The sequence below is a fragment of the Euprymna scolopes genome, chromosome 12 (genome assembly GCF_053919585.1).
Source record: "Euprymna scolopes isolate OS-2025 chromosome 12, ASM5391958v1, whole genome shotgun sequence".
NCBI classification, from domain to species: domain Eukaryota; kingdom Metazoa; phylum Mollusca; class Cephalopoda; order Sepiida; family Sepiolidae; genus Euprymna; species Euprymna scolopes.
This window is the reverse complement of record NC_136493.1, coordinates 135,753,991-135,772,315: the sequence shown is the minus strand read 5'-3', so window position 1 is coordinate 135,772,315 and position 18,325 is coordinate 135,753,991. Positions and strand designations below refer to the sequence as shown.

Genomic DNA, 18,325 nt, shown 5'->3' with positions numbered 1-18,325 from the left:
AATTTTCAACTTTGCCTCAAGGATTCGGGTTCGATCCTCATACTCACCTACCAAAACTTTTTTTTTATTTCAGTTTAGTTTGATTTACCCAAAGCCACACACACCTCAAAACACCCGGGCATCGCCGGGTACCCCCCCCCCCGCTAGTATATATATATATATATATATATGTAAATTTGAAAATTTTGGAAAACCATGTACTGTAGTATAATTTCTATCAACTGAAAAATAATATTTTAATTATTTTTTTATTTCTGAGACTTTTGTTGCCATCCAACCTTATCAAAGAAAACTTTGTTACTTTTTCATTTTTCTTTTCTTTTCTTTTGTTGTTAAGTGGGAGAGATACCTAAAGGAGAAAATTTGTGTCGGATCTCGACAGATCAAATGTGTTTGAATATGTCACATCCTCTGAAGCATTATTTCATAAGGTTAAATTTGAACATTTTAGAAAACCATGTAATGTTTTTTTAAAATGAAAACTTAATTATTTTAATTATTATTTTTATGTCTCAGATTTTTAGTGGCATCCGTCCTTATCAAAAAAAGACTGTCATTGATCAAAGTTTAGTATCTGTTCTTCAGATGCTGCACTTCAATTTCTTGTTCTCTTTCAGTGGAGGAACAATCCTTCAAAACTGAGACAATTTTTATTTTCTTCCATTTCTCCACAATAAAACACGACCTTGGTGTCTAACTCTGTACCGTGGGGAGGCATTGTAAATAGGAACACCAACAAAATAAGGAAAAAGAGAAGAAAAAATGATAAAATAACAATAAAGCTGAAAATCTATAACACATCACTCAATTAGTTCCTAACTAATAAAACAATTTTTAAGCAAAATTCAACTTTATCAACATAGTTAATCCTTCATAACATGATGAACTGATTCTAACGCTTCTCTAACAATTTGATGCCTTTTGTGTCTGGATTTTCACCTCAATTTCTAAGGTTCTTTTTTTATTGCAGCCAAATCTCTTTCTCTGGAACATTCTTTTATTTTCTTTCCATCAGAGGTATGTACATCATGCAGATTCTGAATAAGCATCAGACATTTTCTTTATTCAATTGATATCTTTTTCCTATTATCCAACAAGTAAAGGTTGGGTTAACTAGACAAGAGGGTCGAATGTTGCCAATCTGATAATAATAATGCATCAATAAGTTCTGAACCTAACTAATACAACAATTTTTAGTTCAACTTTATTCATCAACATGGTCTCCTAGGATCATGCACCATTTCCAATACTTCTATACCAATACAATACCTTTTTTGTAGAATGAATTGTCTTTGGCCTCCGTTTCAGATATCACTTCATCATTGGAGTTAAAATCTCTTTACGATAAGCTTTCTTTTGAAGTCTGTAAAAATTCATGTATTATTGTCATCAATGCAATAGGCTTCTTACACTGTGCATTGTCTTGGTGGAAGAGCACTTTTTTCTTGTTTATTGACTGTTTTTTTTTTTAAATTCTTCCTTCAAATGCACCAATAATTGATGAAAAAAATACCTTACACGTTCCAAAATATAAAAACCAAAATCTTATGAACATTTTTATAAGTGGCACTATCTATATGTTAGGCCTGTGCATGATGTGTTATACATATTTAAAATTATACATTTAGTTGTCCACAAAGTTCAAAAGGTTGGCAATTGTTGGTCTACACAATAAAAGTTCAGCTGTTTAAGCCACGATCATGATAATCTGCTAGAGGTAATAACATTAGTCAACATTACTACACATTCTCACCAATCAGCATAATGTTCAATATTCAGGGTGGAACTATAAATTTGTCGTCCTAAAGAAAATAACATTACAGCTTTATTATAAAACTTTTGAGAAAATCAATTCAGCTAACTTGATCATGTAGTAGAGCTGACATCTATTCAATGTAACCACCTTCAGCCTCAATCACCACCTCAATACAAGTCCAGGACTGGGAGCATGCCTTTTCCACAAGCGCCGGCAGGAGCTTGGCGAATACTCGGTGGATGATGGCGATCAAGCTGGCTTTAGTGTTGTGGGAGGTCATGTTGGAAATGTTCTCAATGTATGACTAAATGAAGTAGTCCAGCGGGTTCAGGTCGAAGGAGGAGGGAAGGGGGCATTGAGAGAAGAGTATAATTATGTAGCATTCCTTTTGAAGCCAAGCCTGGGTCTCTGGACTTGTAAGCCATACCCAGGGTCTGCCAGTGGCCACCTGATTGCACCAGGGTTTCACCACACTCTTCAGCACATCCAGGTCCACTTTGGTGTTGACTTTCAAACCGACTTTGAAGATGTGAGGCGGCATGATGTAGCCCTCACTTGAAACCACGCCAGATAACATAGCTACGGCCAGTGCCCTGAAGCGTTGAACCTTTAGGATTTGCATTTTGAGGGTGTTGGCAATGGTCCTGTTGTCATAAATTGGATTGGTAGAGAGCATAAGTTGTACAGCAGTGCATCTCCAATTTCACTCGCTGAACATTGTGTCACTTTCAGACATGATAGAATGCTACTATCGCTCTTGGGATTTGTATACAACTGGCCGACTAGTAGATCGTCTGCAACAAAAAAAGAAAACCAGTTTTCATTAAATGAAAATGGAATCATGTCGTCTTTTCTAGGGCAACAATTTTATCATTCCATCCTGTATTTCCATCCATAAACAAATCAAAATGTACCATCAAAAAAATATATGATTAGAAAAGTTGGCCTGGCTAAAAAAATATCTTCTTTATACAAAGGATATTTCAGAAGTAATGCTTTGCATTTTTTATTCTATCTGAATGGCTCAGAGGAGATTGAAAATTATGATGATTGAACTTATGCATGCATGACTTGAAAGTTTCATTTCTCTGTTGCAGATAATGATGGTGTGAGACTAAGAAAGCAACCCCTGTCATGGATGTACATCAGAAACAGAAGTGTATCATTAATTACTCCACACAGAAAAAATTGAACCAATCAACATTTACTGGCACCTGTTAAACATTTACAAAGCCAATGCAGTTGATGTCAGTACAGTTAAGAGATAGGTTGACAATTTCAGAGTGACGACAGTGATGCTAGTGACAAAGCACGCTCAGGATTTTTACACTCGAGCCATCATTCATCGCTGGCAAAATGAAGAAAAATAAATTCTGGGGTACAAAAGGTCACTCATTTTTATGGTACCACTTCCGTCTTTGTAGCTTTTCGACATTTTAGTTTTTGAGTTAAAATATAGGAACGACCCTCGTAAAATATCCTTCAGCAAACACAAAAATTAAAAAGAGAAAAAAGGACATCTTTTCAGAAGTAAGTGTTAAAATAGGACTTACTCAATATCTGGGTTGACAGAGTCATTTCTAAAATCATATTCAGCCAACAATGGGTATTCGAGTTCAATACATCTGGAAGAGATTGAAACATTATACTCATGGTTTTTATACCTTTTATAATTGTAGTGTTAAAAGAGGAAAGTTTCCCTGGGCAATTTTTATGGTATTTGTAAGCACATGATCGATACTAAGTTCAGTGGAATTACAGGTTGGTTTAGAGAAAATAACTTGTTTGTATGTAAGAAGTGTAAAACAATGAAGATGAATAAGAATTCAGGTATTAAGAAAATACTAGCAGGACCTGTGAAAATTCCAAAGCAGACTCTTTCATATGTAATATATTGACGTTGGCATTCTGTGCATGTTCAGCATAAATGGAGACACCCTGATATTATTGTAGCTATTTTGTTAAAATTGCAAAAGTATTTATCTGAGCTAGCAGGGAAGTCTGACATAGCCCAGTTATAAAATATGTTTAAATCTGATATTTTAATTTATGCGGATTTTGTATGTATTATTATATAGTCAATTTTCTATCGATTTTTATATATTATAAAGTTGTGATTTCAAAAAGGCTAATACAGTAGAACCCCAGGATACAGCATTAAAAATTAGTAACAAAATACAGTACCGTATATAATACACATGTATATAATCAAATAACATTATAAATAACACCGTAAAGCGGGATAAATACCGTAACCAGGAGCCAGAAAAACATTATATTTCACATTATAACCTGAAAAAAAAAAAAAAACGTATCCTAGGGTCACCGTATACTGGGGTTCTACTGTATATCCGTATGACTTCAGCGTATCAGCTTCAATCGAAACTGAAACCAAAACTTATGAAGAAAAAAAAATGTGTATATATATATATATATATATAACGTGAGTTCCTTGAGCTATAATCGAAACTGAAATCAAAACTGATGAAAAATTCTTGGTAAAATTATTTATTACAAGAAACAGAAGGTCATAACAATTAAACGAAAGAAAAAAATGTGTGACACACAAAATAACACACTATCATACTAATATATAGATATTTAAATGACGATGCTGTTGAGATTGCCCAGAAATTTTGTTATCTTGATTATACCAGTGGAGCACAGGAAAGAACTGGTGCTGGTGATGATAAGAGTTTAAAGTGGATAGGGTAAGCTTTTAAAACTTCTGGGAGGTTGGATTGGCAGTTGACCCCAGGAAGAAGCGCATTTGATGGGTTGCACACATGCAGATCGATTCTATGTGAGAAATGCAAGACTTTCCCTTATTGTCTATTGGAATGCATAATTTGACCGAGAAATATGTGAGAGGTTATCAGTCAAAGGATTCAAGACAATGGGAAGTATTAAACATTCCAGAGGTAAAGAATGTTTAAATAAATCATGACAAACAGAAAGCGAGCCTTTTACTCTAATAGTTTCTTTCCTCAAACTGAAAGACTTTAGAATTTCCTCCTTGCTTCCTGCTTCCCAACTGTACTATCATGCAGAAGTTTAAATGAAATGTGAACAGATATTTTGCTGCTCAACTTCCTACTTAGAATGTTCTTGCAGCCATGGTCCCTAATTCACAGTAGTCCCTTATGCCTCTGTGAATGTTTTTTTAAAAAATCTAAGGAATGTTTGATAATCCACAGTAATTAAAAAACATGGCAAAAAATTTTAAAACATAACAAATAAATGTTACCAAAGGCAAGATAAGTTACTCTTCTGTCTAGCTGGATAAGTTTTTAGTGTTTCTACAAAATATAAAATGTTTATTCGGCTCAAAAAACAAGTAATGTCAAGCGGTACACAAGCACAAAGAAAAATGATCACAATGTACTTGTTACACAGCCATTTTTTTCTTGCTTTTGGTAACATTTACTTCTTATATATTTTGATATTTTTATCACTTTTTCAAATTGCTGTGAATTACAAGATATACCCAAAATGTAACCTCTGACCTTCTTCAGGTGAGTTTTGTCAAACTCAGGAATCCGAACAAAGTACTGAACAGAATTCTTTATTTAATGCATGAAGATAGATTGGTTTTGTTCCATCAACCATAACGAGTTTGACATAAAGATTCTTAAATTTGACAAGACACACACTTAAAGATTAGATTTTTTATCGAACAAAAAAATTATGAAACTAACATCCAAGATGAGTCTGAATAATACAATTAAACTTTTACAACAAAAAAAGGGGGGAAAAAAAATCAAAAAACCTTTTTTGTAGATCTTCAATTTTGTCTTGAATAACTTCAAACGAAACACATTTTGCATCAATATCATCCTCATCTTCTTGATCAATTTTTTCGAAATAACTGAAAATATCATCAGGCACTTTGGCTGGCTCTTCTTCAGTCGTATTTGCCCCATTTGTCGTTCCGGCAGCTGGTGTACCATTTGTTGTAGAAGTGGAAGTAGTCGGACCAGTCGGAAACTTTATGGAACCGTCAGTTTTCTGTTGCTATAAAAACAATCAAACAGTAAACTGACAAAAATGTTTCTTGCGTGTCTTGAGAGTGTTTCCTTCATTTTAAGGCGGGTTTTATTGCAGACAAAAATTTGGGAGAAGTTTAGTTTATGTATTTTATTTCTTTGGGGTTTTTTTTTTTCAAATTTCTTGTAAAATCTTCTGACTTTCAGAAAATTGAATATATTGGCTTTATTGAACTTTATTAAACAAATCTTTTGTATATTCAATTTTCTGCAAATCATTGACACATCTTTTCTTGTTTGATCAGCAAACTTGGCCAGTACCAAATGGATTACAATTTGATACTAGGTGCTGTATGTATAATACTTCGATATGAACACTCGTGTCTTGCACAGTTCTAGGTTACCCTTAGGCAAAGTGTAGCCCTGTTAGCCTCCCTCTGATATTTTGCAGGGTTACCATACAGGGGAATAGATGGAGTTTCCCAGTCGTAATGTAGGCAATACATCTAAGAAAGTGAGGTGGGCTTTAATGAAAAGCCAAACTGGATAGAAGGAGCCCATTGGTCCTGTATGGCAATCTTTTAATCTTAACTGTACTGACATCAACTGCATTGGCTTTGTAACAAAATATCCGCTTCTAATTTGTCATGAGCTAGCATAGAAGTAGTAAGACTCAGAAAACTGTCATGAGACTGCTCATGTTACAATCTGATTTAACTAGAGACAGCAAAACACATACTTTCCTAAAAAATATTAGTATGTAAGTAATAAAAAAGTGAGGGATAGAAGGAGTCCACTGGTTCTATATGGCAATCTTTTAGTGAAAACATTTACTTCCAATTTGTCATGAGTACAGAAGTAGTAAGGCTCAGAAAACTGTCATGAAAATGCTCATGTCAGTATGCAATATGGTCTAACCAGAGATAACGAAACATATATCTTTCCCAAAAATATTAGTATGTAAGTGACCACAATAGGTTGGTTCGTTTATTTAACCAGCATATCGATCTTCGTTGGGTCATTTAATGCTGAAGATCGTTTTGATTTGATTCATTTGTTTCAAAGTGTTTGTTAGTTTAATTTTTTTTTTTTTGGGGGGGACAAGGTTATCCATTTTAATTGAAAGTTATTTGGAAGGCTTTGATGTTATATTTTTTGGTATAGTTTCATCTCTCTCAGAAATGAATGTTGTCTGTGCAGGTGCTTTCAAAAATGTTTTTGTGACCACAATAATTCCGATAGCTGATTCTATAGGTCACAATGATATTCATGCACTCGATGTGTGTGTACGTGTACGTGTGTGTGTGTGTGTGTGTGTGTGTGTGTGTGTGTGTGTGTAAAATTTTAAAAGACAGTTGATAGGATATTTTGCTCACCTGCGTGCTTGGTATTGGATTCTCATTCTCCAACATTTTCATCGCCGTATCTTCCATTTCCTCTCTAAGGCGGCATTCTTGGATTACCGGGTCTTTAAGTAAAACCTGAATGACATCCTACAATAATATTCAAGATGCACCTTCAGACATTTGGAACAAATGAAAATTAACTGAATTCTCAACAGCACACAATACACGAGGATAAATAGAAAAGAACTTGAATGCCTACTAGACATTTTCTTCAAGTGTCTACGGACTCTCGGTCCAGAGATTTGTCAGGACAACCTAGCATGAGGATACTAACTCCTACAAGTAAATCATGATTAAATTTTCAAAATAAAACAGTATTCAAAACCTAAATAAGATCCTCTAAGCATGACTACCATAGACTGGCTTATACAAGGATTGGCACATTTTCTCGAGTTGCTTATAGTAACAATACTAAGTTGGATACTCCACCAGACTAGATGAATTTTTTGTTCTAGAATCCAGTAATACTAAAAGAAAGATATACTATGTTGTATTTAACTGGTCAATTAGTGAGAGGATAATTTATGTTCCCTAACTTCATTACTAACTCAACATAACTCTATCTATATAAGAGCTAAGTACATCGAAAGATGGAGTACTGCTGCCACATCTGGGCAGGAGCTGCTAAAAACAACCTACCTGCCTTGACAGAGTACAAAATAGACTTTGTGGCTTGGTGGGGGATGCCCTTTTCTCTTCCCTGCAACCTCTTTCCCACAGAAGAGACGTAGCGAGCCTGTCTTTGTTCTATCGTTATTTCCATGGCAAGTGCTCGTCTGAGCTCCATGCTCTGGTCCCCCCTCGCCAATCTTTTTCAAAAAACACCCGACTAGCTGAAACCACCGTCAATAATTTTCCCCACTCCTTATCTGTGCCTAAATCAAAACGTAGATTCCACGAACAAAGCTTCTTTCTTATAACTGCACGCCTGTGGAATTGTCTTCCGTTTTCCTGCTTTCCGGCTGACTACAATATGGTTGTGTTCAAGTCTAAAGTTCTTGATGAGCCGTTCCAAATAAGTTATCAAATTTACCAAATTTTCATTACTAATGATTACTATATTGTCCAATTTCCACTGTACACTCTTTAACCCTTATCCTTTAGTGGCCTCTGGACCTTGATAATGTGGTGATGCCTATGTAAAAAAAAAAAAAAAAAACCTCAACCTGCACATCATGATTATGATGATGTTTTCGTGATGTATTCCTTGCACAAATAAGGTGACTCAGAGCAATGAATAGAAGTTAAGAATCTGATGCCCTTTTCTCCAAAGAGTATTGTGGCCTCTTGTGCCTGTTAGCTTTCAAAGCACGTAGACACATAAAGAATAATTCTTCTTAGTCCCATGCAGTTGGGGGAGTCATGAATTGTGTCCCTTATTCAAGTTTCTCTCTTCATTTCTGTAAATGTCATCTTAATAAGTTCCAAACGCAGATATTGCCTGTTTTGATAGAAAACTAGCCTCTTGTGATTTCATCAAAGACAAAGACGAAACCACACATAACTTCCAACTTACGGTTGTATAAAAAAGAATATATGAGGGACATTTCATTTCCTATGTTTTTTATTCCACCTGAATGAATCAGAGGGAATTACAAATTGCATTGTTATGATGACTGAACATATGCATTCATGACCTAAAAGTTTCATCTCTCTGTTACAGATATTGATGGTGTGAAACTCTAAGAAAGCAACCGTATCATGGACATGCATCAGAAGCAGATATGTGTCACTGAATTCCTCTATGCAGAAAAAAATTAAACAGCGCCTGTTGAATGAAGCCAATGCAGTTCATTTTAGCACAGTTAGGAGATGGGTTCATTGATTTAAAAGTGGTGACAGAGATGTGACAAAGCACACTCTGGACTTTTACGACTGAGGCATTAAAAAAGGCTAGAAAAGTGAATTAAGAATGGTGATGACTATGTAGAAAAATAAATTTGAGAATACAAAATGTCACTCATTTAATGGTACCATTCCTGTCTTCATAGGTCAACATTATAGTTTTTGAGTTAAAAATAGGAGACTTCACTTTTGGAACAACCTTTGTACATGCATCAAAGACAGTCAAACTAAAGTTAAACACTATTACCAGTATCAGGTATCAGGTATATTTGAATCAAATCTGGCATGAAGCACCCTTAGTATGTATCATGTCGAAGAGAGGAGGGGAGTACAACTGTGACTACAGATAATGATGTAATTTGATATGAATCAATCTTGAAAAAAACTTGGTATTTCACAGGAAGGTCAAAATTATAATACAGCTACTATTGCTATTACCATTAATAGCTGCAAACATTTATGAGTTCAAAACTATTAGAATTACACCATATTTGGCATAAAGGTCATTTGGGATGCCAGATGGAATACAGTTAAATAACTAATTATAATATTGAAATAAATTCCCAACAGTCTTCTGCAGGAGTTAAGAGCTATCATCATGTTTAGTTTAACGTCTGTTTTACTTGCTGGCATGTATGGACGGCTTTAAGAAATTGACTTAGAAAATAACCTATCTCTGTCTATATATTTCTTTATCCCTCGTTTTCCTCACATCCATCTTTATCACTTCTTTTCATGTTTTCCTTGGCCTTCCACTGTGAACTGAATCTGCTACCTCAATTGTTCTACATCTACTAACTCAAAAACTTTCATCCATTCTTTCAACGTGACCATACCATCAAAGTCTACTCTTCTGCACACATCTCCCTATACTGTCCAGATTTAATCTTCCTCTGAGGTGATCAGAACTAAGCCTGTCTTTGAGACTCCTATTACACATTCATAGTATCATTCTCGGATCATTTCTCACCATGCAATGCATGTCCTCAACCCTCATTAACCATGTTTCACTTCCATGAATCATCACACTGCATACACATGACTGATAGGCTTTTCACTTTGTTGAAAAGTGGTAAAAGCTATGATTTCAGGAAGAAGAAACAATTTTAGCAAAATTAAAATAAGTAAAAAAGGAAAATAATTGAAGAATGAATAAAAAGAAGAGAAAAGGGAGGTTCTTGTTCAGAATTGCTCCCATATTAAAACACGAATAAAAGAAAAATCTCCATGATGTATGCACCCGCGACAAAACAAAAGTATCATATTCCAAAAATCTTGTAAATTGATCAAGTAGTTTTATTTTTATAAAGAAAATCATTTTTAAGCAATTAATGGGAATTTTGTAAGCATTACAACATGTCTACTAAGTGTGAATTATTGTTGAGTTATCTCCCTTTGCTTCTTGAAATTTTTTTTCAAAATGGCTAGCTACACAGTAACTACTCAGATACTCCCCTTACGATCACAACTAGTTAAATAATGTAAACAAACATTAATCACAACTTTTGTTGGCGGACTATCTACGATCTATCTATATAACCCTAACCCTAACAATACACAGAAATATTTTGTGTTCACACGTAGATTATAACCTTTCGCACATCATATTTACTTGCGTCTGTGTTTTTGTTTGTCAGGAGTACACCTATTGTTTATCAAAATCAAATAAAACATCATAAATATAATTCCATTATATAAATACACCATTACGATTTTAATACTTTAGCAATTGTTATTTGTTTTTGCTAAAAGGAATATATTATTGTGAAACAACTACATACTATGTGTACTTAAAGCAAAATTGTTTTGGACAATAAAAATAAATGATTTGATCTCATTTAAAAATAAAACTGGTTGATCAATTTACATGATTTTTGGAATATGATATTTTTGTTTCGCCCTCGGTGCACACATCATACAGATTTTTTTCTTTTTTGTTTATCAATATAGGGGGAATTCTGAACAGGAAAAACTAAAAAAAATATAAAACAATGATTTCAAAAACAAAGCAAAAGAACATTTTGGTAAAAAGAATAAAAAGATGGCACGCGTTAATATTTTAAATTCAAATTTAAAAGTAAAAATAATTATGAAAAAGTTTGATGAACTTTTTTATTATACAAAAAGGTGTTCAAACACAATGAGTTTATTTTTCGAATAGTGACCACCATGTTGATACTTACAGGAGTAATACTCTCAACAAAATAACGATTGTGTTTCAATACAAGTTTTACTTTGCCGTAACTGACAGTACACAACTGAAAAACAACAAAAAGAAACAATGATTTTTGCAATTGCTACATTATCAAGCGTTCACAAAGCATAATGAGAGTATAAAAAAAACAAATTGTTCAAATATTGCTGTGGGCGTGTTTGCTAGTAGATATGTTGTTAGTAGTGTGTATTGGCCAAGATATATATTGGTGTCTGTAAAATAAATAGCATAACTTTGGTTTGGTTGTTTCAGGTTATTTAATTCTGAATCCAGTAATTTTGGAAAAATTGTTTACGCTTCAAGTTCTTGATATCTTCAAATATTTTTTCATGATGTTTGGTTTGGTGGTTTTGTTTTACGGCATATCAACTATTTTGAGGTAATATAATGCCAAATACGGTAATTTTGGAAAATATTTTTATGCTTCAAGTTCTTTAGCCCTTCAAATATTTATTTATGGTATTTGATTTGGTTGTTTTGTAGAGGAAAATGTTTTTTTCTGCTTTTGATTTTGCAGAACATGGTTGAGTTTTGTAAAGAGAAAGACCAAAAAAAACAACATTAATGCTTGATACATTTTAAGTCAGGAAGCTTGTATCTTTAGACAACCTGATCTGGTAGAACATAACTTTTGGATCATGTTCTATATGGGTGCGTAATAAAAAGCGTCAACATGTATATCAAAAGGTTTTTATTTGAAATACGATTTTCATCGATGTCTTTATCTGTATACATACCGGAGATTTTTTTTTTTTTAATAATGGATCATCACTTATCAAGGCCAAAAACCACTAAAGGAGAAAGGTCCATAAGATGGATAGATTAACAGTTGAATGATGTTAAAAAAGGAAAAATAAGAAGAATCTAATGTTACGAGATTGTTGAAAGTAAACCGAAGATCCACTTTCTACTCTCAGAATTTTCCCTCTCTTAAACCAATTGTCCCTATATATAATCTTGTTAACAAAAACTGCATCTGATTTTTCAAGACTATTTTGGCTTTGGTTTGATAAGCAATTCTTTTATTTAATTATTTTTAGTTTTATTTTCATTTAATTATTTCCATTTTCATTTAATTTTAATTTCAGTTAAACTTTATTTTCCTGTCTACGGATATCTATTTCATTTCATGTTCTCCGAAATTGTCGCCATGCACTTTCACTTCCTTAGATTGCTTTCAAAGATAAATGCAAGAGTTAAAATATAAAAAATATATAAACAGATAAAGTTGGATAAATATACATAACATTTAGGAATACGCGACTGAGGTATGTGTGGTATTTTCAACAAATTTACGTAGTTGTTGCTATATGATTTAATTGATTGGAAATCTTTTGAGACGAGTAATTTGTATTATTCATTTATTTATTTGCAAACTATTATCCTCAACTTCTAGTTTTTGTTTCACATCGTAAAACAACTTGAAGATGAGGATAATAGTCTGCAATAAATAAATGAATAAATAATAGTTGTTACTGTCGTGAAGAAATGAACACTAATGACTGCCATATTTTGTTGTTTTTTATAAGGAAATCACCACTTATCAAGGCCTGAAGGTCACTCGAGTATAAGGGTTAATGAATGTAAAGTGTAGTTAATGGTGTAGATTGGGTAGAATTTGGATTATTTAAGAGGGCAGTTCAACAAGAACTTGTTTACATTGAACTTGAAGGCATATTGTAGTCATCCAGGAAAATAATGAAAAATAAAAAAAGGTTTTGACGTTATCAATACTGTATGATACTCACCATCCATTTTTCTAAAAGATATTTGAAGTCAAAAACTCTGTGTCTTCACAAAATCTTAACGTAAATCGAAAACTAACACATAGATTTAATGAAACATTTTTTTCTTTAAACAAACCGTGCCACCTCGCACAATCTGTAAAATTTGTTCCGGTGGAAGATAGTTTGGAATCCTGCATCAATAACACCAATTGAATAATATGCACGGATATACAAATGTAAATAGTTCTTTTACAGTTGTACCTATATTATGATGGGTAACTATTTGTTTGGTTTATGGCATATCATATGAATAAAGTTTTCAAATATAATTCTACAGCAAGGATAATTATTTTATATTTGTAGAATACATTGCTTTTAGATGTTTTGGTTTAATTTAAGACCTATTGACTATCTATGAGCTACTTAATGCTGAATAAAGTTGTCAAATATAATTTTATAGGATAATTATTTTTTATTCATAGGATACACTGATCTTAAAATATATATATACTTTTTATTACATTTTCACCCCAAACAAGGCACAGTGCCACTTTGATGTAGGAGGCTACTATTAAGGACATAAGTTGCAGGGATACTATGTAGGGAGTTGAGCAGCAAGATGTCTGTTTACATTACACTGGAACTTCTGCATGTCAGAACAGTTGGAGAAACAGGAACCCAGAAGGGAATTCCAAAGACTAGCAGTTCTAGGGAAGAAACTATTAGAGTAGAAGGCTTTTTGACATCTGGGGATCTGTACTGTGTAGGGTGGGACTTTGTTGTTTGGCAGGTTTGTCGGGGGTATTTGCGTTCAAGGGGTACAAGGGTTTGTAGTTCATCGGAGCATCCACCATTAAAATACTTGTAAAATAAGCAGAGAGATGCAACATTTCGTCGATGGGACAAAGGCTGAAGCTTAGATGACAGTTCAGGACCTTTCAGGTTGGCAACTCTTTTTTGAATTCTGTCTAGGAGTGAGAGACAAGTAGCAGATGCACCAGCTCAAATGTGACAACAGTACTCCGTACATGAGCGAATGGTGGGTTTGTAGAGATATAGAATCTTTTCAGGCGTAAGTAACTATCTAACAAAGTAGAGAGAGCCAACCTTCATGAACGTTAAGTTGAGGAGTTTGAATGAAGTACTTTCAGGTAATGTATCTTTAGATATAGTTATTGGTGGTTGAGAAGGTTTTTTGTAATTATTAAAAGAAACAAGCTTAGTTTTGGCAGCATTGAACGTTCCCATCCATTTTTGTCCTCATTATGTAAAATTTTCTGCTAAGCAAAATGTAAATATTTAAATAAATGAACACCAAGAATTGCTAATTTCAACAGAAGGGAAAGAAAATGAAGCTCAATTTTTTTACCTTGATGAATTCCATTATGCCATCAGGTAGAGTTGTCTTACTGAGACGTCGCAAATATTCAATAATGTCAGCCGTCTGGAGACCCACTGATACAGCTGCATACAACGAATAGGCTGTTAATTTATACTCGTGGATATTTTCAGGCCGACACACAGGCTACAAAAAAGAATGCATAAATACAATGAAAAATTTCCACATCCTTTGCTTTTAAATATCTTTTTACACAATACAATTTGATTAATATTCACTCCATGAGGTGAACAATTAAAATTAATTTTAAAGCTTGTTTAACTAATAAATGTTGTCAAAAAAAAAAAAAAGGTACTTATGCAAAAGAAGGACTGTATTATCATTGGAAATTTTTGTGCAGTTTATGTAAAATACTGAACCAATGAAATCGAAGCAACCAACATCAAGAAAACATTTATTTGCTATCATTGGTTTATTATTTAAAAAAAAAAAAAATGATTTACCTGGATTTCAACCAATTCAACAAAATTTACCTGGATTTCAACAAAAAAATCATAAAAACGAAAAATATTATACAAAACAAATCAAAAATATTTATTCATGAAACTTACCTAACAATGAGTGTTTTTTTTTTCTTGATTTGAATTTTAATTTTCTTAAAATTTCATAAAAATTGTCTAATAATTATTCATTGTATTTTCTTTGTAACAATAAAAAATATTTTCAATTTTCAATTAATTTTTCATAACAAAAATAATATACTTTTCATTGAAAAAGTTGGCCGACATTTGCGCAAAAAAATAATCACAAAACATTAGTTCGATACCTTCCAGCATTTTACATAAACTGCTCAGAAAATACTAATGGCAGCACAGTCCTTATTCTGTATAAGTATCCCCCCCCAAAAAAAAAAGAAAATGTATTTGGCATAAAATTGCATACAGCATAAAGAAGATATAAAGATAAACACAATAAATAACATCTATGACAATATTTGTTACAATTTATCTAACATATAAATTTATCTTGTCCGATTTTAGAATTTACACCCAAATAGTATTACATCTATCTGATAATTGATTTTGACTAAGTATAGTCTTTTTTTCCTACTAGCATATTTTTCACAATATCAAAATGTCTTTGGCTTCAGTTTGTTTTAAAAAGAAATTATTCCAGTTAGAAAGATTGCTACAATGGCAACAATCTTAAATACTCACTTAAATAATGTAAGGGAGATGAACCTTTGCAGCTTAAAGTATGACTTATCTCTCTTAGACAACTTGAGTTATAATTGAGCATTTTTACCCATATTTTCTTTTCTATATTAATACCTGAAGTACCAGTGAATGCCGGATTTCTGAAAACTTTCTATTTTGCACACCAGTTTGATTGAAGTTTTTTTGTTTTTTTTACTTTAAATCACAATAAAATTATTTTTAAAAAATAAACAAGTGCATTATTTATATTTATGATGATGATCAATATTGACTAGGAAATTACTGGAAAATCATAAAATATTGGAACTGAAGACAAAGGCTTTATTTACACAGTATTTAATCAAGCGAAAATATCTGGTGCTTGTCTAGAATTCCCTGTATATTAAAAAGAAAAGAAAATCTGTATGATGTCTGTACTCATGATGAAACAAAAATATTATCTTCCAAAAGTCACGTAAATTGATCATTTAATTTTATTTTCATAAAGATAATCATTTTTAAACGATTAATGGGAATTTGTAGGCATTACAACATAAATCTTGCATGTTAAGTTATACTTAAAAAAAAAAAAAATGGATTATTTGGTTACCAGGTTTTCAAACAAATGCATTTCAGACAAAAACAATGTTAGACACTAACATGTCACAATTAGTACAAATTCTAAATCTTACAAAATGTAATCCAATAAAGCAGTCCTTATTCTGTATAAGTATCCTCCCCCCCCCAAAAAAAAAAATTACAGGAACAAACAACAATAAATAAATAAATCCGACTTAGCTTCTTTTTTTTTTAACACAAGTCGTTTTTTGCCGTTTTTCTTTCTTACTGTCTCGACACCAGCTTAAAAAGTATTTCACTGCCACTGCTGGACCACATATCCATCTTCCCTGGCTCGCATTTTATTCTCTTCTGACCACAAACTGGCCAAAACCAGCTCATTCTTGCCTTCATTTTACACGTCTGTCTTGCTCGGCATCGACTTTGTTTCTCCCCAATCACGTGGTGTCTTTTTTGGGGTTTTTTTTCGCGTCAGCTCGTGCACACTTCCTAATTTGCATACGCATTCAAATATTGCTCCTGCTGCTAATACAATTGCTTGTCATCCATCCTTCAGCTGCTACTGATATTTTCCCACGCACTCATACAGGCTCTGTTACAAGTATGTTAGATTAAATTCTTAGAAAAAATTGTAGAAGCTAGTGGTTGAACATTTTTTTTTTTTCATGGAAGAAAGTCAGTTTGTCATACAGAATTGATCACACAATTTTTCAACATTAAAACATTAAATAAAATTTAATAATTCAATAAATTCTATTTTTGCTTGTAATTATTTTTCTACTGGATTATTTTTTGGAATTTATACTAATTTTAACATAGCACATAAGTATGTAATAATGTTTTTAACTGATATGCATTTGTTCGAAAAGCCTGCATACTGCACAAGCACCCTGGTTTTTAATCAATATAATAAGTATGTACCTCTTAAAGTTAGAATTTTATTTAACATATTTACTGGGTTAAGGTTTTGTCAAAAATCACCAAAAATTGTTTAAAATTTCCCTGAAAGTAAATGCATGCAAGTATTTACAATCTAAATCTAATAGGCTGACTTGTCCTTTTTAGAATGGTCTAGTGGCCAAACTCACCTCGGAAATTGCAATCAGGAAATCATGTGCATGTTTGTAGACAGGGCTGAAAGATTCCAGAAAGATATGTCCATTGGGAGCCTGAAAGGAAATGGGAACAACACAAATAATAAAAAAGGAAATATATTAAACAAGGCTTTCAGCAACAAAGACACCCCCTCTCGAGGTCCAACCCTTCCTCACCATAGAAGTGGCAATGTGGTAGCATCATAGCTACCTGGCTAACAAGGCTCTCGTAATAATCAAGGACGAGTCAATATCAGGAACTGTTATACTCTGGTCATCTCTGCTTCTGCATGTGACAAGCACAGATGCAGCAGGTGCTGAAACACATCAGGTGCAAAGCCACAAATCAATGGAATGAAAGTGACAATTTTGCTTTTGCACTATTCTTTTGTGTGTTCTCGGCCAAATCTTCTCCAACTTACTATTAAAGTGCTTTGCTGTTCTTGGTATCATGCGTAAACACCTGCAATTCTACAGTTATAATCAGCTTGGAAGACTTTGTGCAGACCAGGTACTCCTGAGGCACAATCTTCATGAGCTCTATGCAGAAGTCTTCTCATCTAACAAACAAGCAAAAGCAATAGCAACAACATCAACAAATAAATATGGATTTTGGTGTCAACCATAAAAATCGGGCCTTATATTTTTTTAAAATTTGCAATAGATATGCATAATTGGCATAATCATGCTGATACACTAAAGTTAAGCAACGTTGTCAGTAGTAAATGGGTGACCATTTGGGAATAACAGTGTAAGATATATTGGCCGTGCAATGCCAAAAAAGTGTGTTGGTCAATGATTATTATGACCGTTATTAATATTTGTAAAAACAGATTGTCAGAAATAATGCTATCATAGCGAAATAAATATTTACAGATAAAATTATTTATGTCAAGATATTTTAATAGAAAAGAATGTTAGAACACAAACAATAATGTAAAAATAGATTGACCTCTAGAGTTTGACGTAGCATGAGATAGAGGTCATTCTCGTAAGATGACGTGGGCTTTAGGAGAGAACTTGAAAGATGTATATCATTTTTTTTTAGTCAAGAGTAGGGAGTCAGAGAGAGCAGACAGAGTCGGTGGCCAGGGGAAGAAAGATAGTCCACAGACAGAGATGACTCCAAGTAGGAGAAGGTGTTGAATGTAAGTCTAGGACCAGCTTTGCAGCTTTCCAATG

General features: G+C 33.1%; 1 protein-coding gene across 1 annotated transcript in view; it reads right to left on the bottom strand.

Moving 5' to 3' along the window:
• Window positions 1-18,325, bottom strand: part of LOC145291503 (general transcription and DNA repair factor IIH helicase/translocase subunit XPB-like) — a 90,957-nt gene that overhangs the window by 56,353 nt on the left and 16,279 nt on the right. The window contains exons 4-9 of the mRNA XM_080137426.1: window positions 17,138-17,218; window positions 14,305-14,460; window positions 11,177-11,251; window positions 7,119-7,235; window positions 5,526-5,770; window positions 3,310-3,381 (exon numbers count right to left, since the gene is read on the bottom strand). Of these exons, the coding sequence (XP_079993552.1) occupies window positions 3,310-3,381; window positions 5,526-5,770; window positions 7,119-7,235; window positions 11,177-11,251; window positions 14,305-14,460; window positions 17,138-17,218 (746 nt within the window). The remainder of the gene's footprint in view (window positions 1-3,309; window positions 3,382-5,525; window positions 5,771-7,118; window positions 7,236-11,176; window positions 11,252-14,304; window positions 14,461-17,137; window positions 17,219-18,325) is intronic.